Source organism: Equus caballus, chromosome 10 (genome assembly GCF_041296265.1).
Source record: "Equus caballus isolate H_3958 breed thoroughbred chromosome 10, TB-T2T, whole genome shotgun sequence".
NCBI classification, from domain to species: domain Eukaryota; kingdom Metazoa; phylum Chordata; class Mammalia; order Perissodactyla; family Equidae; genus Equus; species Equus caballus.
In genome coordinates, this window is record NC_091693.1 from 58,790,046 (window position 1) to 58,812,975 (window position 22,930).

The window sequence follows — 22,930 nt, forward strand, 5'->3', positions numbered from 1 at the left end:
AGGGACCCCCAAACTGGCCTGGGGTTGGACGTTTCCAGAACCTAGCCACCTCAGAGATCTTTCTGAAACTCTTATCTAATCATGTCACTTTCTTGCTTAAAAATATTCTTTTTTTCTGTCTTTCTGTCTATACATCACGTAACATAGCAATACCACCTATATGAAGCAGAAACTATAGGAAGGCAAGGATGAACAGAGACACATCCTAATAGTAGGAGACGAAGACCCTGCTCTCAGTATAAGACAAGTAAAGTAGATTTTAAAAACGAAGGAAAGACTATAGAAGACTCAAAAACAAAACCTATCAGTTGAGTGTTTTGTCTCTATATCAAACTTTACACACTAATAATACAGAATAAATCTTCTCAGTGCATATGACTAATCATCAAAATTGATCAAATATTAAGCCACAAAGAAAAGCTTAGTAACTTTCACAAAGTAGAAGTATTATAACAGCACTCTCTGACCTCAATAAATAAAAAATAGAAATTCAAAATAATTTTTTTAAAAAAGCCCTTCCACCTGAAAAAAAAACCTATTACATAACTCTTGGGGAAAATAGAAAATACTACATATCTGGATTTATGAGATACACAGCTTTAGACACCCAAGTCAATAAAAATGAAAAAATAAAGATAAATTCAACTCTCAATTGCAAAGCTAGAAAAATAACAAAAGAAAGTACAATGAAAAGTGATCAAAGGACATAAACTAGGTATTCACAAAAAAGTCTAAAAATACCCCTTAAACATAGGAAAAGATGTTTAACTTCTTAATAAGATAAATGTAAATTAACACTGAGATACCATTTCTCAACTACCAGAATAGCAAAAAATTCAAAAGCTTGATGATACATTTGTGGCAGAGTGTGGGGACACAGACACACCCACATGTTGCCTGTGGGCATATAAACAGATACAACCCTGATGAAGGGGAATTTGGCAATACCTAAAAAAAACTGCAATTTCCTGCTTCTAAGGAATCATTAGACCAAGGAACACACATTGAAGTATTAAGGTTTAGGGAAAGAGGCCTCATATATGGAACCTACTCTAAAATGGTTCAGAAAAAATAAATAATGAGGGAAAACGAAGAGGAAGAGATAAAGCAAATATGGCAAAATATAAAGCACTGGTGAACCTAGATTTATTATACAGGAATACTTTACTATTCTTGCAACTTTTCTTGATGTGTGAAATCATTTCAAAATAAATATTTTCTTTATTTTATTTTATTGTGAGGAAGATAGGCCCTGAGCTAAGATCTGTGCCAATCTTCCTCTATTTTTTAGTATGTAGGCTGCCAGCACAGCATGGCCACTAAGAGAGCAGTGTAGGTCCGTGCCCAGGAACCAAACCAGAGCCACCTAAGTGGAGTGCACTGAACTTAACCAGTAGGCCACTGAGACTGGCCCAGAAGGTGTTTTAAGAGTGGAGAGATAGTGAGAATGATGATCCATTAGAATACATGCAAGTCCTGTCTGTGGATGGTTCTCCATTGATTGTTGGTCTCTCTACTATTTTCAAGTAAAACAAAATCGAGTTTTAGGAGCTACAGAAGATCTACTGTTCTTCCTTTGAAAAGATAACAGCACTTTCTTCTATCTTTAAAGCTAAGAAACTGAATGACTTAATTCCCTATTTTAATTAGATTATATCAATCAATTAAAGTTCACTGAAAACCAATTTTTGGTTAATCTTGCTGAAACTTCTATTTTTCTTTCTCAGAAAATTTGCTGTCATTCTGAATACTCTGCACCTTAATTTGCCCCTATTTCCAATTTAAAATTTAGTGTTTGGGTGTTTTTTCCTGCTTTATCTCCCCAAATCCCCCCAATACATAGTTGTATATCTTAGTTGCAGGTCCTTCTAGTTGTGGCATGTGGGACGCCGCCTCAACATGGCCTGATGAGTGGTGCCATGTCCTCGTTCAGAATCTGATCTGGTGAAACCCTGGGCTGCCAGAGTGGAGCGCGTGAACTTAACCACTCGGCCACTGGGCCGGCCGCTAAAATTTAGTTTTCAAAGCAAGCATTTATGTTGACAAATTAAAAAGTGAATCCAACGAAGGATGCCCTTGTTCTCATGAAACGTGAAACCAAATGCCACCACCAAAGGTGGGCTAGAGCTGGCAGGCAAAGAGCTTGGATGACTGGAGTCCAGATGACATCCACATCCCCCAACTCCCCTTCCAGATTCAGCCCATGAAAGAATCATTCTTTCTAGAACAGACTGATGGCTCATCCAGTTAAAGGTCTGAGCCATTGGTTGGTGCCTAATATGCATGCAATGGGAACCACTTACAATAATTCATTCTATGATTCACTCTAACATTTTTTGAGTGTCTACTATCTGCAAGGCAGTGTGCCAGGTGATATGAGAAATACAGCCCCACCCTCAAGGTGCTCACATTACAAAGGGTACAAACAATGCACAAAGCATAATCTTAATGCAAGTTAGAAAGTGGCCAGAGCCTGAACAGGGAGAAAAACAATGTAGTTTAGGAGTTCTAAGAAGATAGCCATTATTCTCTCTTTTAACATTGAAGTTGCTTAGGAAGGGGAAATGAACTATAATTGATTGAGGCAATTTATTATATGATTTGCATATGGTAACTAATACCCATAGTATCAAAAATAACAGCTACCATTATCAAATTACTTACTATGTGCTAGTCGCTACACTGAGGTCCCACAGACGTTATCTCATTAAATGCTAACAACATCTTAAAAGTATTATTAATCTCTTTACAGATGCAGCAAATAAAGCTCAAAAAAAAAATTGCCCAAGGTCACATGATGACGAAGTTTAAGAGGAGAGAAGCAGTTCCAGAGCCCCTGCTCTTTCCGGTACCCCAGACGCCTGTAGACTTAAGGACTTCGACCATAGTGTCCCACCCTCTAAGCAGTAACGGAGCCCAGGTCCCCAAGCATGTATTCACAAAGGGAGATTTCTCCAACCTCTACACTCCAGTAAACCATGTCCACACACCGTTGGGTGACGTCCTTATCACTGAAGCGCTCTTCCGACACAGTGACACCTACAGATATTCTTCTTTTGATAACAGTCATGAGATCCATTCCTGCCTCAACAGCATGTTCCAGACAGGTGCTCTGCATTCATCTGGACGTGGCAGCAACAACCCAACTCAGGAAAAATGCCAGATGTTGCAACAATAGATGTTCCAGTTATCTATTTTTATTCTGGCAGCTCATTGAGGTTTTTATCATTTTTCGCCATAAAATATAGAGAGAGACCCTCTTATGGTAAAGTCCTGTTTTCCATGAAAAACTTTCACTCTATCAGGCATGAGCAGCTTTCCTCTTGATTTGTGTCTGAACCATGAGAAAAAACATCACAGATGCAGACTGCACTGTACGAAGAACATATGCATGCTTTTAAATCACTTTTATCTTACTTTTTACTAATGTAACCCTGAAACATAAAATATGTTCTTTTTTTTCATTCACTGTTATGGGAAGAACAGATGGTAAAAGGGTTAGATTAAAGTAATACAGCATGTCCATTAAAACAACCCTCACTGCTGGGGATGCTTCCTTCCAACAGGAGTCGTGTTTACTATAAAGAACAGCTTTGGCTTACACACATTGGAAATTGCCAGAGGTTTCCTCGAGGATAAACATAACGGTAAGAGAAAAGCTAATGTCAGAATCAAATGCATTTTAAGATGACAATTATGCAAGTTATTTTGCTAATCTGAGAGGCTGACTGAAAACACATGCCTGGGATAATGTGATTGAACAGAAGTCAAATAATAGAGGCCATTTCTAACTTGAAAAATTTTGCTACCTAGAAACCATAACTAATTGAAACTGCAAAGAGGATCTCCAGGAGACATTATTTTCTATGTTCCTGAACTCCTACGAGGGGTAGGTGGGAATTTTTTGCTGCCACTTCATTTCTAATTTATTCTTATTAATCAACAGCAAGAATAATTCTGGAGCCAGCCCCATGGCTGAGTGGTTAAGTTCGCACGCTCATCTTTGGCAGCCCAGGGTTTCATGGGTTGGGATCCTGGGCACAGACATGGCACAGCTCATCAGGCCATGCTGAGGCGGCGTTCTACATGCCACAACCACAAGGACCTACAACTAGAATATACAACTATGTGCTGGGGGACTTTGGGGAGAAGAAGAAAAAAAAATCAAAAGAGAAAAGATTGGCAACAGATGTTAGCTCAGGTGCCAATCTTTAAAAAAAAAAAAGAATTCTGTATAGACTAGACATTAAGAAAGACTAAGTATAACATTATTTCTACATAAGTTTCACAAATATTTAGCATTGGAAAAGAACCCTCATGAATGTTTTTATGACATTCGGTTTAATTACATATAGCTCTGAAAGGTAACGATTTAAAAAAACTTCCTCAAGGAAAATTAGAGAATGCACGTTAAAAGAAAAAACTATCTATCTTGAGTCACGTTCCAGAGATGAGGACGGTTTGACTAGAGGAACTGAGCAATAAATATTTCCACTTATACTATAAATAATTATAAAATACTGACTCAAAATTCAATTATTAGAAATTTTAAATATTTTGGCCGTTTCTTCCTTCATTTAGAAAATGGTATAAATTGTCAGCTTCTCAAGACCAATTTTTAAGAATGTGTTCACAAGATTTTCACTTGTAATTTTTATGATTTGCTCCACTTATAGTATAACCTATTTATTGTGACATTGTTTTTAATTTTAATCTACAATTTAGTTATTTTTAGCTCAAAGCATATTCTGGTGAGAAATCTTTCATACCTGTAAGTTCCCTGATATATTTCATGAAGTAGAAACATGGGAAGTTTTTTAATATGCCTCAAATGTGGTCTGAAATGTCATAGGCCTTCTCTTAATCCACCCCTGACAGTTACAAAAATGTTCCCCGGATTTGGTTCGCTTATTTTTCTCACAGAATAGTAACCATAGTCGACGTCTCATTAGCTGTCAGGGTGATATGCAGCTGGAGAGGAACCAGCACTCTGGACCAGGGGCCAGGTTTCCTCCATGTAATTCTATAAGGACTCTCCTGTAGGGTTCCATATGGAGAGAGCTGTTCCCAAACCGTGAAATCCACAATCCACAGCCTTTCGTAAATCCAAAGGTAAGTCCTAAAGACTTGCAGGCATTTTCATTGCCCTGAAGATTTTAAACAGGTAATAAACACTAATTGAGCCCCTTATGTCCTGGCATACACAGCTGTGAATGATCAAAACGATCCCAACTTGTGTAGATAATACAGAAATAGCTCTAGCTCACTGGGTAAATCCTGGGTTTCCAGGACCAGTAGCACTAGTTTTAATGGTAATCTTCTTCTACGATGGGCTTTGGGCTTGAGCCAGAACCACTTCCATCCTTTTCACCAATTCTCTGACTCACTCTCTGATTTTTCACATATAAGTAGCAGATTAAATGGGCTTGAATTAGATGGGTACAGGTGGTACCATCTGCTCCAACCCCTTACTGCAGCTTTGTTTGGTCTTCCACTGGTTTTTTCTGGGTCTGGACAAAGGACAGCCTGCCCAAGCTGTTCTTGGGAGTGTCCTAGACCCTGGCCAGCAGACTGGCAGATATCTTACCATGCTTCTGCATGCTGGAAGAGGAGATCTATCAGATTTGAAATTTTGTGAAAAGAAATTGAAGCCCAAAGGCCCTCTACCTAGTGAATCCATTTCAAATTGGTGTCTGTAAAAGGAAGGATGGATCTACCTTTTCTTCTAAGCCAAGCAGTGAAATAATAATGTAAAATAATGAAGAAAAGTAAAGTAAACTGAAGACAGTAAAAAATGAGAAAAACTAAAATAGCATAAACTATCTATTAAAGAATATACATCAGAACCTTGAGCTTCCAGGAAAATACAGCATTCAGTCCACGATAATATGCTAAAGGGGTTTCCTAAAAATCTGTGAAAGACAGAAGAGTTAAAGAAATCTAGATTTCTTAGATAAAGATATCCAAATCCAAATTTAACTCCAGAAGATTCCCAGTATGAGTAGGTCCAATTCCAAGATCCGTCAAATAAGGCACTGCTCTCTTTAATTTCACTATGTGGTTTTAGTAATATTTGATCGTATAGATTTTGTTCAAATAAATTTCCCTGGATACATTTTGGTGGTGGATTCAGCCATTCGCCTCTTCTCCTCTGTTCAGCTGGGGAGCGGAATCACAAATTCCAGCCACCACTTCCATGAAGCCAGAAGCAGAGGCTTGCCACTGGATTTAGCACAGCTGCTTCACCCACTGCCCGATTTCTTTTTTGACACTAATTCTCCCCTAGATCCAAACCATCCTACGTTATGGAATAGAGATGTGTTTCACATGAATTATGCCTTATAGCCCGAGATCTGTGGGGATGAGAGGTGGAGCTGCAACCGTGCTTTGGGAGGTGGATAGGATTTAAGAGCCTCAACGGGAAAGGTGTCCTCAGGGAGAGTACACAGCAGCCTCTAGCGAGCAAGCGTGGAGACCTGATGGAAGGGGAGAAGGAGGGGGCAGACAGAGGCAAAGATGCAGTCTGGGCCAGATTGTGGAGAATGGACTTCAAACTACAACCAACAAGGAGCCTCTGCAGATTTTTAAGCAGGGCAGGGGGCAGTGTGGGGGCAGGGAGGGGGGTACATGACAAAAATCGTATTTCAGGAAGCTTACTCTGGCAGAAATGATCAGAGACCAGAGAACAAGGAGGCCAATGAAATAGTCTAATTGTGATGTCCTGTTCTGGAGATCCTGGAACCGGGCAAAGACAATAGGGATGGGGTAGGAAAGGAGCCAAGGGTCAAGAAGCATCATGAAAGAACATGATCCTCACAGGCCTTTTGTGTCCAGAAGATCAAACACCAAACCAAACAAACAGAAAAACAAAATTTTCAGAGACTTTTCCCTTTCTTGTAGAAGAAATCTATCCCTCATAAAGCATAACACACCACTAAAGGCATAGTCCAAAAAAGGCATGTACCTTATTAAAAGGAAAAAAGAGGGATCTAGAAAGTGTCTTCCGATCATGGGAAGTGCGCCCTGGAACTAGGGCTGAGCCCATAAACCAAGACAGGTTCCGGAGATGGAAGACTGAGCCAAATGGCACTTCTTGCCCAGACACGTCAATGTGATTCTTTTGTAATAAAACTCACACATGCAGAAAATATCAGCTGTCACACTCTCCAGGGTTGCACTGGAGATGACAGTGGGGACATGAAGACTAGAAAGCCCCCTTTAGGACCGGATGTTGGTGGTTCTCTGCTCCTAGAGTGTGAGTCAAAGTTTTACTCTTGAAAGAGCCTGTGGATTCTACCACATCTAATTCCTCCCCAGCACCTTGGTGTTTGATTTGTAATGTAGGATTTTGCGTTTGTGAAACCATCCGTAGGTTGTTTTGCATGCATATCTTTTGCCTCTTTTCATAGATCATAAATTCCTTAGTAGCAGAATATTTTCCCTCCTTGGGGGTCTTTATATCTTTAAGGGCATCTAACAAACTATTCCCACACTTTTTCATGTATTTATTTTATTCATTCATTCCATTAACATTTAGTGAGTAAATAAGTGGAAGACACCACACTGGATGCTGGGGCAGTGTGGGACGTGGATATGAAATAGACATGGTTACTACTTTCAAATAGATTATAGTCCAAGAAAGGAGGTATGACATATCTAGAAGGCAGTAGAAGGTGGATTATTCTAAATAGGGGTCCAAAGGAGAAATATAACCCTGTTAAATTTCATGAAAGAGGTTGCATTCAATCCAGGCCTTAGCAGATAGGCAGAATTTTTAAAAATAGAGACAATCAGGCAGAAATAAATGCATGAACACAAGCATGGAGGCAGGAAAGGAGAAGGCATCCAGCAAATAGTGAGCAGAGGGGTCTGGCTGGATCACAGGGCTCAGGTAATTTAGGACCCAATTATAGGTGACCTTGAGTGACAGCTAGGGCTGTGGCAGGCATCCAAGCACTGACATGATCAGTGGTCTTTTAAAGTCAGCCAGGGAGCAGGGCAGACTGGAGAGGAAAATTTCCCAACATGAGGAGAAAACTAAGATGCCATTGCGACCCTCCAGAGTGAGGGAGCTCCTAGGACACAGGCAATGGGAGGAGGGTAAATGAGGGGTGAGAGCAGAGGAAAGCACAGCTAGGAGTCTGGTTCTTGAGGGGCACCCAAGGGTGCAGGGCTTTGTTAACTGTCATCCCGTGGCCCCACTGCGAGCCTTGCAAACAGGGACAAATTTGAACCTGCTGATAAGTCTCCATGGCACATGCAGTCTCTAAGCCCAGAGGCCGTTGGTTCTCTCACTGTCAGCCCCCAGCTCCCACCTCCAGATCTCTTCTGGAAGGGCAGGTTGGCCCGCAACACACAACACCACAGCTCCTGCCACAGCCATCACCACATGCCTATCACATTCATGCTACACTGTGTTTAAATTATCTGCTTACATTTTTATCTCCCCTACTGAATCTGTCAGCCCTCTGGGACAGGGACTGTATTCCCAGGACTAAACATATCTCATCGCCCCTCTGCTTCTTTCTCCACCTACACTATCACCTTCATGGGCTCATCCAACAATTCATTCATGCACTCACTCAATATCCTCAAAAGACTTTTGGGTGCCCAGGCAGGGTGGCTATCAAGCGCAACACCTCCTGTCCTCGTGGACCTTAGAGTCCCCATTTACCGCCCCTAAATTTTCTTCCTTTCATCTTCTCATTTTTGCTGTCTCATTCCACTTCTCTCATTTATGTCACTTTTTCTCACTTTTTCTTCTGATTGGTCTTTTCTTATTCAATAATGTCCTGCTGCCTTACTTATAAATCTAATGTGACAAAATCTAACCATTTGTTTATTTAAAATTTTGGGGATTTATCATCATCAGATTCTCACTATTGGGAATGCATTGTATGTGGCGTATATCACTATGTATTGTAATATTATAGCAAACATCAGTTAAACAGTATACTTAAGATATCTGCCCATTTGAGTAAACTATTCAGCCAAAAAGTATATGCTCCTGTTTCTAATCCATATACCTAGTTTATCTACCACAAATACCAACCTTATCTTTACCAATATCTTATACTATTGTGCTGCAAAGCAAGGAGAAGGACAAAGAAGTTCCCTATAATGGCTTAGGCAGACTGTACCAGAAACAACCACTTTTGCCTGTCCCCATTGGTGTTTCCCTCCATCTCACTGCCCACTCTATCCATCATATCTTCTAAAACGTCATCTTTCTCTGTGGATTCCTTTATCCCGCACGCCCCCTCAGCAAGTTTGTATGTCCTTTATAGCAAATTTCACTAGCCTATTTCAAATAAGGCACCTGGGTCCCTCCTGAAACCCACAGGCTGAGTGAGGATAGAGAAGCAGAGTAGTGACAAGTAAATCTGGGGGGTTGTAAGGAAACTGATCAATGGACAAGTGTGTGACCAGGAAGTGATCCCATAAAGTAAACATAGAGAAAACCTGTTAGTGATCAGTGAAGGACAGGCACCAGCCAACAGCCCCTGGACCCCACTCTCTGCCCCGCGCCCAACCATGTGCCAAGGGAATGAAAAGGCAGAAGCTGCAAACTTGAGGTCCCGTGATCAACCACATCTTACAATTCCTCTCTAAAATGTTGGTCTTGCCTCCCCAGTGAGACCATTGACATGGTTCCTTAAGGACCCACCTTTAGCATTTTAGTGAACATAATAGACATTTAACTAAATGCGAGAGTTAGTAAAAACGAAAGTACAAATCTGTAACAGAGAGGTCTCACCTGATTGAGTTTTCTAAAATAATACTCAGAGGTTCATTTATGAAGACGATCTAGAAAGACCATAAAGATCCATTCTAACAATCTCCTGATATTTCTATGGAAGAGGGAGACTAATCTCAAGTTTATACATGGCTGGAAAATATAAACTAGCCTGTACAGTGTAGGAATTTCTGAGAAGATAATCTCATTTTTTTTTTGCAAGATGCATTAAAAATTTTTTGTCACTAATGCTCAAGGTTATATATTTTCATTTCACATATAAAACATGAAATGAAGGGGTCTCTATCCTGGTGGTAAGAAAAGTACTATACGTAAAGGAAAACTATGCTGAGAAGTTCTTGATCCTTCTTTTCTCTCTAACTGAAAACGTCAGCATAGCCAGCACTGGTGTATTTTTGAGGCCAGGAAGAACCTGTGCAGGAAGAGAGTTTCTACCCTCACCAAAAGGAAGCCAGACTGCTGGCAATGAACATTAAGAGGGTTCTGTGGGATTATTTAAGGTAACAGATGTAGAGGAAGACTGCAAGTGGTACAGTGTGTCTGTAGCAAGTGATTAAATACTTTCCCCTTTCAGAAGCGTACACAGTCTAATGCTTGCGCTGTTATTAGGAATTCTATAGCGAGTTGGTTATTACTGAGTAGGGACAAAGCAAGAGGAGGGCAGGGTGATGCAATAAAACAGGAGGGCATGCACTGTCTGTAATAAACATGACGACTATAAACATGCCAACATGAGAAGTCTAAAAGGAAACGGGAATCAGGAGGCAATTTATTCATGGTTGACATGACTAAACTATGGCAAGATAACTTCCAACTGTATCTGAGGAGCCATGACTAGATCCATAAAAATAAGTGAAGAATATTCTAGCAATCACTACTAGTAATTGTTAGAGATGAGGTCTGAAAAATAAATTCTGTCAACTCATTATTTTTAATTCAACAGAACTACGAAAAAAATAATTGGTGATTGACATGAATATAAACCCAATAACAATAAAATACAACTGTCACAAAGGCAAGATTGTTGCTATATGGCAGGCAGCACAGTGGCTGTCTGCAGGATCTTTGGAAATTAACTGTAGTATTTCTTACAACAATTTTTCAAAAACCATTCAAAACAATTCTATTTTGACCTCTCTTGTCCAAAGTAATACATAGAGGTACAAAGGTGATCAAGTCATTCATTAAGTGACTGTAATATAATCAAGTCTAAAATCATTCCCAAGGGCATCTCATACCAGGAGGGGACCTGAAAGTTCACTGACTACTGCAGACAAACTGGGTGGTGGCCGTGAATTATAATTGTGCCTGTCTCACATGTCTAAATACTGATGCCTAAATAAATCCAAAAAGCAGAGTTGCTGTTTGCCATTCGTTGGATATCTGTTAGGAATTTCTAGACATGTCTAATAAATAATATTGATAGAATCATTGTCATCATTTAAGTAACTAATAAGAGGCATAAGATGTCTCCCTATGAGCTCAATTTTGCTCTGGAAGCTGCCTCTTGAAAAATCTGATGAGAATTTGCATGCTGAAAATATGTAAAGATGGAAAGAACAAAATAGAAAGATTTTCTCTTTGTTTTTTAGCAAAGAGGCAGAAGTATTTAAAAATTAAATACAACTAAAAGCTTGATCACTCAGGAACTAAAAATGCATTTATTATGCATCGATTAATACATAAAGAGATATTCAGTACAAGTATGTCATTAACTACAAAAAGCTTTAAAATATAGTTTCAGAATAAGTCTATAATGATCAAAATATATCTGTAATGAGAACAGGGTGCAAGCAGCCAAGGTTAAAAAGGATCTTATCCATCCTTCCTCTGTAGGGCCTTTGACTTCAGTAAAGAACTTTCGTTCAGATCTTCATAGACTCACACCAGGACTATTAACATGAGTCTCCTAAGTAGCTTGCTTTGCCTCAATGACAGTAATGCTCTCATTTCCTATTGGAAAACCTTTACAGCTGCTCCACAAAACAAACTCTAAACTCCTTGGCCTAGCAGATATTGGCACCAATCAATGTTTCCAAACATATCACCCCTAGTCCTCATCCACAGGAACCTCCCCTCCCCTACTTCACTCCCAGACCCAATTACACTAACAATGCGTTCCTAAATTTCTTCGTAATCTTGATCTTCCCGAAGTGTTCTCTCCCTTCCCTTATGCCCAAATATCTGAATTCTACCCTTAAAACCCAGTCACCCCCAGCACCTTCCGCAGTCATCCAGGCTAGCGTCCCTGCAGCTGACACCACTCATAAAGCCCTTTGTGCACACCATCTCCAAGACACTACTTATTCTAGTATATAACTTACCATTCCAACTGTACTGCAAAACTTAAGGACAATTTTTAGACCACTTCTTTATAACCTAGCACCTTTTACCCAACCCTACTCCCACTCACCACAATGGCCAGCACAGCATCTTTCCCATGCAGGCGCTCAGCTAGCATCTTCTGAGTCAAAGACACATAACAGCAAAGATGTATGAAAATTAAAAGCTAAGTATCCTTAATAATATAAGGACAATTTCAATCAAATAAGACTTTTGAGAAGCTAAATTCTTTTTTTTCCTTAAAATTCTGAGGGTCTAGAATCCAAGATGATGGTACTAAGTTGTTTTCTTCCAGCAGAAATGATGATGAGTTTGCTCTGGATGTCATGCTTTTCAATGTGTCCCCAGAGGACCCTTTGCCCACCCTGTGACAGTTTACTTCTTTTTCCTGTTCCCTTGTCTGTCTACACAAGTGGCTCCTCAAAAGCAAAGACTCTTCTATTTCTGATCTCTATGTATTAGTAGCCCATGTACTAGGAACTCAGTCAATGATTGACCTAGCACCACGATTATCCAAAGTAAATACAATTAAAGAATAACCTTTACTAGGCACATAAATGTTAAGTAAACCTAATTCATGACTGTGCAATTTCAAATAAGACACATGGCCAAAATTCTAAAGACTACATTTATATGAGTATTAACCACAAAAGTGAACACACAAACGTCAAGAGAAATCCTATGTGGACATATCTGTGTATGTGTGCTTGATTTTTATACATCATAGACCATTTCTAGAAGAAAGCACAGTTTTGGAGAGGGAAAATGAGGGAACAGAGGAGGTTTTTCTACTTTCCACTCTTCTGTATTGCTTTTTTTTAAAAAAACTATGGAACGTGTATAACTTCCAAATTAACTCCTCCACACACACACAAGGAGCAGTCTAATGGCAGTTAAAATGTTTTTTATATGCGTAGTCTACCATTAGAGTAAAAAAAGAAAATGCAAATTTTAAATGTTAAAAGCTGAGCATGAAAGAAAACATAGGCTTAGACAGTGAGGCTTTGGAAGTCCAATGAGGAAATTTTGTTTTTGTGGCTTAATTCCTATATTACAATGGACAAACTCCTTAATAGTATTTCCTAATTTAAATTCTTTCATCTATTTGTCCAACACTCCTACATATTTAAGGATAGAATTACCCAGAGGCATAATCCATCCTTCCAAGTAGTAAAAGGAGACAATAAAACTCGTTTTCCGAAGTACAAGATAGTAATAAGAAAAGCTTCTCAGATGTTCAATAAAAAGAAGCAAATTCTCCTCTGCAGTGACTTTAACTAAAACTCACTTAAGTAAAGTGTCCAGTCCTCAGAACAGAAAGTATCCGCTGAAGACATCTAGGTATCACACAGCTACGCCCTCCCTTTCGTCAGAGTAAAGAAGCCCGGTCTTCTGTGGGAGATTTTAAATCACGTGACCTAGCTCTCCTGGGGTCTCTTGGGGGCTGGATCTTCTTATCTTGGTATACCAAGATGCTAAAATAATTTAGCCAGTAGTAGCTTCTTAGTGGCCAGTAGTTCAATGAATGACATTTCCTCAAATAATATACACTTGTAGAAATCAACAGAATAATATAGCTCTAAGTAAGGAAATAATAGTCTCTGTACCCACTAGATCGCCATTTTTACTTTGAAAAATATATTAAAAACATAAATGATAAAGACAGCCTTAATGAAATGACTTCGAATCTAGTTTGGTTTTATACCAGCCCAGAAATCATCTCCTGAGTTACTCTGATAAGCTGCAGGAAGTTTGATGTGGTGTCCTTAAAGAAAAGGATGGAGGTGAGGTGGTCCCAGGATACTGGGAGTGGGGGATCCCCAGTCCTGTCCCACTTCCTTCAGACCAGGAGAGAGTTGTGCACACACATTGACACAGTGTAGTTTCTATAGCTCAGTGACTAATGAGAAAAATAATTTTTTCCTTCTGAGAATCAGGACTCATCATTGTACCTTGCAGTGTTTCTGGAATACCTCCTCTGGGTCTCATCAACTCACCACCTTGCAAAGATGAGAAAAGCATTGCTTTTTCTCCCACTCCTGCCATCTGGAAGACCTTCTCTATTTCATTTCTCTGCATAAATAGTCCATCTGTGCTCAAGTCTCAGGATAAAATGCATCCTTGATCCTTTGCCTCCACCTCTTAATTCCCTTCTACTTCAGGTCCTGTCCTAAAATTCAAGTTTTCCACGTCGAGCTCTTGTTGTCCATCTTTTGCTATGCTGGCTACATCTTTCTGGTTAATCATTGTGAGGAAAAAATTTAGAATCAATCTCTCTGAAATAACCAAGTTATGGTTCTGACTGTGACTGAGACGCAGGACCTTCATATAAAAGCAATAAGCCACAAGATCACTTCAGATTTTTACCAGCGCAGTTATTTTAAAGGCATAAGAGGAGGAAGAAGATAGTTTTAGAAAGCTTTCCAGATTTATAGAAGTTTTAAATTTATTAAAACCAGATAATTAACTCCAAACAGTTTTAGTACTTCCTCAACTGTGAGACCAAATTAAGCCACAAAAAAGAAAGTTGAGAAAGGGCCATGCGCCTACCTGAGGGTACGGGGAGGGCCTGGATTTCGGCTTTGAGCTGCAGAGCTTGGACTTGGCCCCCTTCCGGTTGTCAGTCATGGTAGGAGTGGAGCTGCTGGCGTAGGAGAAGGCTGGTTTGGAGGCTGAGATCTGATCCAGAGAGAGCTGCAGCCCTTTGTATTCCGTGTCCCTGCAGGGCAGGAGGACACAGACCTTAATCAGCCACCACAGGAAATGGACTCATATGTTCTCTCGCCAGGAATGACAGCAATCCATATTTGAAAAGGAAGCAAGCGAAAGTTAGCCATATAACTGGTTCCCACAGTCGCCTGAATTATTTTAGAAATGCCTAGCATTTAACTAAAGTGTGTGAATGCAGCTGCCACATATAGCACAGCCAAATTATATGATATGCTCATGAAAATGTCTCAATTAAAAAACACATTTTTCATTAGTTTTATAAGTAGAAAATAAAATTATGGAATACAACTTCTCTGAGCTTTTGTGTCCTCACTGGTAAGATATGGATTATAAAACCTACTCTAAAGATTTCCTGTATGGGGTGAACTCAGCAGACAACTGGCCCCCTGATGCTATCTGATTACTGGCGAGAAGAATGTCTTCTATCAGCTGTTTCAAGATCGATCATTCTGGTAAACATTCCAAATGTTTTTATAGCTAGCAAACTAGTGTAACCAGGCTTATAAGTGGTTAAAAATCCCTTTCAGCAGGCTAACTAATTTAGTTACTTTAAAGTACATTTTATCACCAGTTCTCTCCATTCCTTTATTCATAAGTATATATGTATATACAAGCTATGTGCTATGTGGAGATGAAAGGATAAATAAGACACTTGGAGCCTCTGCCCTGTGAAGATGACAATCTAATTGGGAGATGAAACAGTAAATTAATAAACAAGCAGAATAACTGCAGGCTTTGATTTGAATGGGATCAGGGGTATATCTTAGAGAACTCATTACTTAAAGATATTGCTTGAGGTATTTAGGGGCTAAAGATGACAGCCTGCCCATAGCCCACCTCACTCACTTCCAGGCAGCAGGGGATCTGCTCCGACTCCTCCCTTTTCATAAGACAATATCCACCCTTCCCACTGGCAACCAAAATAAAATGTTTCAGAGTCTTCTCTATGAGGACTCGTGGGAGAATTTTCTCTCAGGTTCCAGAACTAGCTGGGCTGCTCCTGAGTAACTGATTTATTCTTATCTCACAAATACTGTGAATCATATAATTCACCATGTTTCCCTCTTTGCACCAGAAGTCAAAAAGGCCCAAGTCCCCATTCCGGTTTGCAACCATCTCTAGCAAGTGTACAAGTAGCAAGTACAAGGCAGGCATTTTGTACAACAAACTCCACTGGCTTCCTAAATTTTTCTTATCTTATTTTAACTTTTCTCTACTGGGTTCATCTTCTTTAAAAATGCATATGCATTTTTTTAATATTCTTTGGATTAAGACAGGTATAGGAAGTGTAATAAATGAATAACATTATATATGTAAAAGTGACTGGCAGATTTCCATGGATCTCCATTTTCTATGGATAAATATTCATTTATCTTCTTTTCTTTTCCCTATTGGTTCTCTACAGAGAGATCAGGCAAAAGCGAAACTATAATTCAGTCAAGGAGTCCTTCAAGTGACTAGGAATAGAAACCAGCTAACACAGGTCCAATAATATCACCTACACAAACTACAGTGTAGTGATCCATGTCAGCACATTACAATGGCTCCGTATCAAATAGTCCATCTGCTCAGTGCAAATGAAAAAAAACCAAAATTCTCCTACGGGAGCAACAAAAACTTAGAAGGTGGGCAGGCGATTTGTCCTTCAAGCTGGGGAAGTCTGGTCACCCTACTGGTCTGCTTCACTGCTCTAACCAACTCTTTCTGAGGATAACACACAACATGGACTCTAAGCCCTTCCAGGTGAGAAATTCAATGCCCTCCAAAGTGTGACTCCCACCTATTCTTCTGACAATATCTCAAAATCTTCCTTCACCAGCCCCACTTCATCCAAAATAGTTCTCTCCAAAATGACCTTAGACTTTCCCGACTCTCTCCCTCCTCCCACACATACCTATAAAACTCCTCTTATAAAGAACTATCTGAATCCCACTCACCTCCGTGGAGCCCTCCCTGACTGCTAACCCACTAATTCCTTCAATACATGTTGACTGAGTGTCTCCGTGTGGACCCTGCTCCAGGGGCCGGGGAGACAGCAAAGAACAGAAGGCCACGTCTCACCCTCATGAAGAAGGCACCAGGGCCAGTTCCTAAGGTAAGTGGAAGGGACCAGAAACTATCTTTTTCCTCCTCTAAGCTTATTTTTCAAGTGATCACATCTTACCATTCCCAGAGGATTCTAAGTTCCCAGAGGACAAGAGTCAAGAGATATTTTGTTGTATTCCAATGGCCATTTGCACAGTATTTCACATAGATGGAAGAGGAAGAAGATAAGGATACAACCAAGAAAGGATTGTTTTCCCCAGTTGCAACCCAACAGCCTTTCTCTGTGGGGAAAGATCCCCATGGGATGGGAGTCTCCTGACCCAACTTCCCTGAGATTGCCTGTGTGCAACAGTGGGCCAGGCAAGCTGGGCTCTGACAGGAAGTGGAGCCCCCACCTTTGGGCATTGGTTGTGTCAGGTCTACTTCTGTCCACTGAGCAGCAGAGTATCCATTCAGTCTCTGCCTGACAGGACCTAGATTGACAGCAAAAATCACGCACCCCCGAAAATAACCCCAAATAACTTTGCAAACTCATTCCTAATGTAACTTTTCAGCCCAGGAACTTCGTGGCTACAAGCAGGGAGTAAACAAGGATTCATTTTTCTCTTGTACACTTTCAGACCCCCAAAGTATGTATCTCAACTATTGAACAAGTCTTTGCAAAGTTTTTGCTTAGCCTCCAATAACAGAAATACTCCAAATTAAATAGGCCTAAATAAAATTTTAAAATCAAGAAATGGTTTGAAATTCTCCATCTTCACATGAACACTCTAATAAATGTAAGAGAAGTTACACAATACTTTTGATACGTTAGTAAAAATTTTAATGTTTTGGTGCACATCAAAAAATACTAAAAGAAGGGGCTGGCCCAGTGGTGTAGTGGTTAGGTTAGCACGTGCCACTTCCATAGCCCAGGGTTCGCACGTTCAGATCCTGGGCATGGACCTGCACACTGCTCATCAAGCCATGCTGTGGTGGCGTCCCACATACAAAAGTGGAGGAAGATTGGCACTGATGTTAGCTCAGGGTCAATCTTCCTCACACACAAAAAAATAATAATAATAATTCACCAAAATTCAGCAGAAGACCATGAAGTCACGTAGATCAGGGTTGGAGCCACTTAGTGTGTGACAACCCCTCTAGAGATCAATTTCCTCTTTATAATTCATAGAGACCTAGTGAGGGTTAGATGAAATATTATATGAAAACTCTTAGCACAGTGCCTAGAACACTAAATGCTCAATAAACAGTAAGTATGATTTCTTAACATCCACACTCTGTGGCACTTTTTGGCATCCGATTTCCCCAGCTTAATAGTCTCACTTTGGTAAGAATTATAATACATTTCATTACAAACACCTCCCTACGTGGTACTCATTTTCGTTTGCTCTGTTACTTTTAAGCCTCTCATCTCTACTGTAGCATGGCCAAAATCCTTACTGACGTAAGTTATTTATTGCCAAGTCAGCAAACAGGAACCTTTGAGCAACAGAGACCGGCCACTCTGAGAGGAGTTCAGCCTTCCTATTTCTCTGTCCAAAACTCTGACAGCTCAAAAGACGTGTTAGGATGAAAAGCACAGTAAAAAAAACAATACCCAAAGACATTTCAAGTGTGGTTGATGTGCTGCCAAGAGCAGCTCTGAATGGCGGAATCACTGAGAACAAAGCATTTGTTTTACTTTTAGAATTCTATTAAATTGAGTATTTCATTTGTAGAGATTAAAGGGCTAGCTGCTGATGGGAATCACATTACAAGTTCCATTTTCCTCCTCCAAACTCAGACACAAAGAAGAGTCTGGCCCTACTGCTCACCCTTCCCCGCACTGAGGCACGTTTTAGGATCACACGCATCCTCAAAGTTAGGTGTAGGCATAGCAAAGCCATTCAGTGCTTCCCCATGGAGCGGGACAAAATAAAATACTTGGGCGCACAGAACTTAGACTCTAAAAAGAATGTGGGGAGGAATTTGACTTAGCTGACTTTAACAAAGGAGGACATAGCCCTGCTGTACTTATACGCTTTCTTGAAAAGTGCCGTATAGACCATATCTGTGACTCCATGAGTAATCCTCTCAAGAACAGCTCACGCTGTTCTCTCAGAACAGCATATGATCAGCAAGAGGAACGGTAGCATATGTTACTGGGCATATTTTTCAAAATAGCTATTGATACCAATTTACATTTGGATTTTTTCTCCCTTTAATGACTTGTAGCAGAGCTGCAGACATCCTCAGCTACCTCGGCTCTGAAAGCAACGTGAAATGGGTAATTTGCAATCACTAGGACATGCAGCTTGTCAATCTCACTCATATTTGCACAGACCAAAGTAATCCTCTTATTCCATTATGGACAGTCAGAAATCATTCAATTTGCAGAATTAACCGTCTGAGTCTACTCTAAATTTTATAATAGCCATGTACATATTCGGAATTACTCAAATTTCAATAGAATAAAAGGGGGCATTTTTGCATCATTGGCCTTCTCAGTCTTCCCTGAAACAATACACCATACACACTCATGAGGTAAATGCCAACTTGCCGTGTGGGAGCTCAGGTGACACCCTTGCAAAGCAAACAGAAGGTGTTTTGACTGCTAAAAAGTACTGTCAGCTTCAGAGAAATGCATCAATATCATTTCAACTGGGAGACCAGCCTCCATGATGCCAAAGGCAGCTCCAACATATTTACAGCCTTCCAGTGAGTTGGAATGAGTGTAGAGAGAAGCAATCAATAGTATCTTATCAGTTTATGTTGAGTGAAGATTCTCTGCAAGAATTTTCTTCTTCAACTCCACCACACCCTATTCCACTTCCATTATGGACAACTGAATTTTTGCTTTTGTCATGTCCCTTTTGGAGTTGGCCATTCTGGAGCTTTTTTGTTGACTTCACACTATGTGGCAATTCTTCAAAGATGTTGCCAAATTTCCCAATTGAGCTTTTTTTTAAACAGCTGAAGGTGATCAAATTACCTAGGAAAACGTGGAAACAAAGACATACAATTGATTTGCCTCCAAAGGCGCTGACTGAAATAAGCAGAGGATTGCATTAAACCGTGATTGGATTAAGTGGGAATGACTGCACCTTATACTAAACTTTTTAATTGGATTCTAGAGTCACTGTTACACGAAGTGCATGACCTTCTTTATATTCTGGCAGAGTTACTGCCTGGCCACTGAGTAAACCTCCGCAGCAGAGAGACCTACTTTGTGTTTCATTTTCAGGCTCCCATGGAGCCCAGCAGAGATAGCTGATAAGGAGGATTCCATACTGTGAGGGGCTCACAGATGAAGACAATCTGCTGGGAAATTAGGCTAAGGCACCCTTGGAAATGTAATAGTTTCATACTAATAAGTGGATTTGTGTTTGCTCCTTGTGGCTTTCTCCATTTGATTTGGCGATTTTAGTAGTTCCCCCAAAGTCTTTGGTTTTGTATAAACATTGCCTCTGCCTAGAAACATCTTTCTCCTGCATTTTGTAGGTTTCATCTAACAGGCTATGAAGTGGATGGCACCATAAGGGTAAGGGATGGCTTAGGCACAGAGTTTATTATCACATTGTGATTTCAAGAAGGAAAGACAGCAGTATAAACAACAGGCAAACAATAACAACCAAAAAATGAGTCGAAAACCCTAATGTGTCGGTAAAATATGGCAAAGTCAACCATCCTCACAACAGGGATTGTGAATACCTTTGAACCAACCCATGACACAAGCTGAAATATAGCTAAATCCAGACCTGCCACCACACCACTTCTGAATTTATTTCCTTACCGCCATGGACCGCAGTGATTTCTCCCTGCTCCCTCCTCTGAGCTCCTATACACTTCACCGCCACTCCCACTCATCTGGCACTCCTAGTTCTGTCCCACAGTCTGGTGAATGGCATTTCTGACAACAACCTCCTAAATCCCTTCTCTTATAACAATCTCTATTTACTGTCTAGCACAAGATCTTACAGAGAACAGATGCTCACTTGCAAGTGATTAACAAAACAATTCCCATTGCAATAATCTTTCATTCATCTCGAATCCAAATGACCAAAAATTCAAAAAACTGGCAAACCTTTCTACATAAATGAAAGAAAACTGCTAAGTAAGCAAGTTTATGTGAGTTTTTAAATTCCCATATTTCAATTAACAATGGTCATTCTGAAATTCTGTGAGATTCCAAATCAAAGAAATAAATTATACATTGTTGTTTTAGTGTCATGTACGTTAATACAACGCACTTATTTTTTTGTCAAGTAATAATTCAGGCATGGCATATGTGATATTTAGGCAAACTAGAATAATAAATTCATTTCACCCTCAATCATTTATTTGGAACTATTACAATCATATTGAAGGAGGGAGGAGGAATAATGCTTTAAACCCCCAGAGAAATAACTTCTATGAATCAATAACAAATACAATATCTGTGCAATAGAAAAATAAGAAAAGGATGTAAATGATGCACAAATTGCTGAGAAACAACTTTTTTTAAAGGTTTAGCCTCACTGGTAACAACCTATATGAATTAAGGCAGCTGTCAGATGTCATTTTTGCCTTGAAATTGGCAAAGATTTTTTAAATGACAATATATCCCAATGAAGATAAGGTGAAATAAATGGGCATTCTTACTTCTGGTAAGACGGTAAACTGGCAGCGTTTATCAAGCATCTTAAGAATGTTCAAACCTTAAATCCAGTAATGCCACTTCTAGGAATATATCTTATGAAAATAATCAAAGACAAGTATCAAAAGTCTATATACAAGAGTGCTTATCCACAGAACTTCTTATATTTAATTGTAAATAATCAAATAAGAACCAATGATAGAAGTATTACTTAATTATGGTATACCCATGTGAAAAAATATCACACAGTCATTAAATTGTGTGACTAATGACATGAAAAATGCTACTGATAAAGTGAAAACTTACCACTTTTTAAATTAACATGTACTGCATATTCATGTACATGTACTGGGAGGCAAAAAACTAAACTGTCAACAGTGGACATCTGGAAAATAGATTAAAGATGTTCTATATCTTTGCTGTACCTCTCTGCATTATCTTAATTTTTTCTCTAATAAACATGTATTTCTTTTATATTCAGAAAAGTTTTTAGTCTTTAAAAAAACACTAATTGAGGCAAATTTCAGGTACGCCCACTTCATATTGAAATTGTTCCTAAATTTCTTTTCTTTATATTTCCAGAGTTTCTTCTCTGTGAATAATATTAAATTACAAAAGAGAAGGCACTACTAAACTTCTTTTCCCATAGGTTCTACTTCTCAGGCACGTCATTTATAATTTTTAAATATCCAAATGTCCATATGCTCTCAGTGCCTCTTCATTTCTCTTACTCTCTGATCTATTTTCCACCTTTCCTACCTTACAGAATTATCCATCTCTGCAGGCTTTCCTGTAAACTGTGTTTCCTTCTTCAAGAACGGAACTTAAATGATTACTTCTAACTGCAAAGAAGAAACTCTTGCCATACAGTTTGTTAAAACAATTTAGTTTCACGTGAGTTATAGATGGCATATTTGTTATTGTTTAAACGGAGTAAACCCTACTTTGGGGCCACATTTCTTGTTCTGAGGAACTTCACTTTTTATGCTCAGAAATTCATTCTATACCTAGCTACTAAAGTTTTAGGTGTCTTTGTGAACACTTCAGGTCTAAGTTCCAAATTCTATCGCTCTTTTGGTTTTTCTGTTTCTCATTTTCTTGAGGCTGTGGGGAGTGGGGATGCTGGTGTTTAAAGGATAGATCTGAACAAATTGAAGAAAAGTGTGCTGCCTCTTTCATCAAAGGCATAAATTAAACACTGTCAGTCTCCTCTGCCATAATCAGAACCCCTAATTTTAGCCCACTTCTGGGAGGAAAAAAAAAGCCAAATATAGAAAAAGAAAAAGTGATACTCATCTCAACCAAATTTTTTCTACTTCTTAAAATTTTCAAGAAATGGAAAATAAAATGCACACATATTAGTCTGGCCCCTTTTCCATCTCCTTCCGTTCTTTCCCACTTCCCCACCCTGGACATCCATCCCCCTTGCCTTCATTGTC

At 39.5% G+C, this 22,930-nt stretch overlaps 1 protein-coding gene across 3 annotated transcripts in view; it reads right to left on the reverse strand.

Annotated features, from left to right (window-relative positions):
* SIM1 (SIM bHLH transcription factor 1) overlaps positions 1–22,930 on the reverse strand; it is a 69,183-nt gene that overhangs the window by 14,067 nt on the left and 32,186 nt on the right. For all 3 annotated transcript variants that reach the window (XM_070223602.1, XM_005596843.4, XM_070223603.1), the window contains exon 10: positions 14,651–14,819. In XM_070223602.1, coding sequence (XP_070079703.1) covers positions 14,651–14,819 — 169 coding nt within the window. The remainder of the gene's footprint in view (positions 1–14,650; positions 14,820–22,930) is intronic.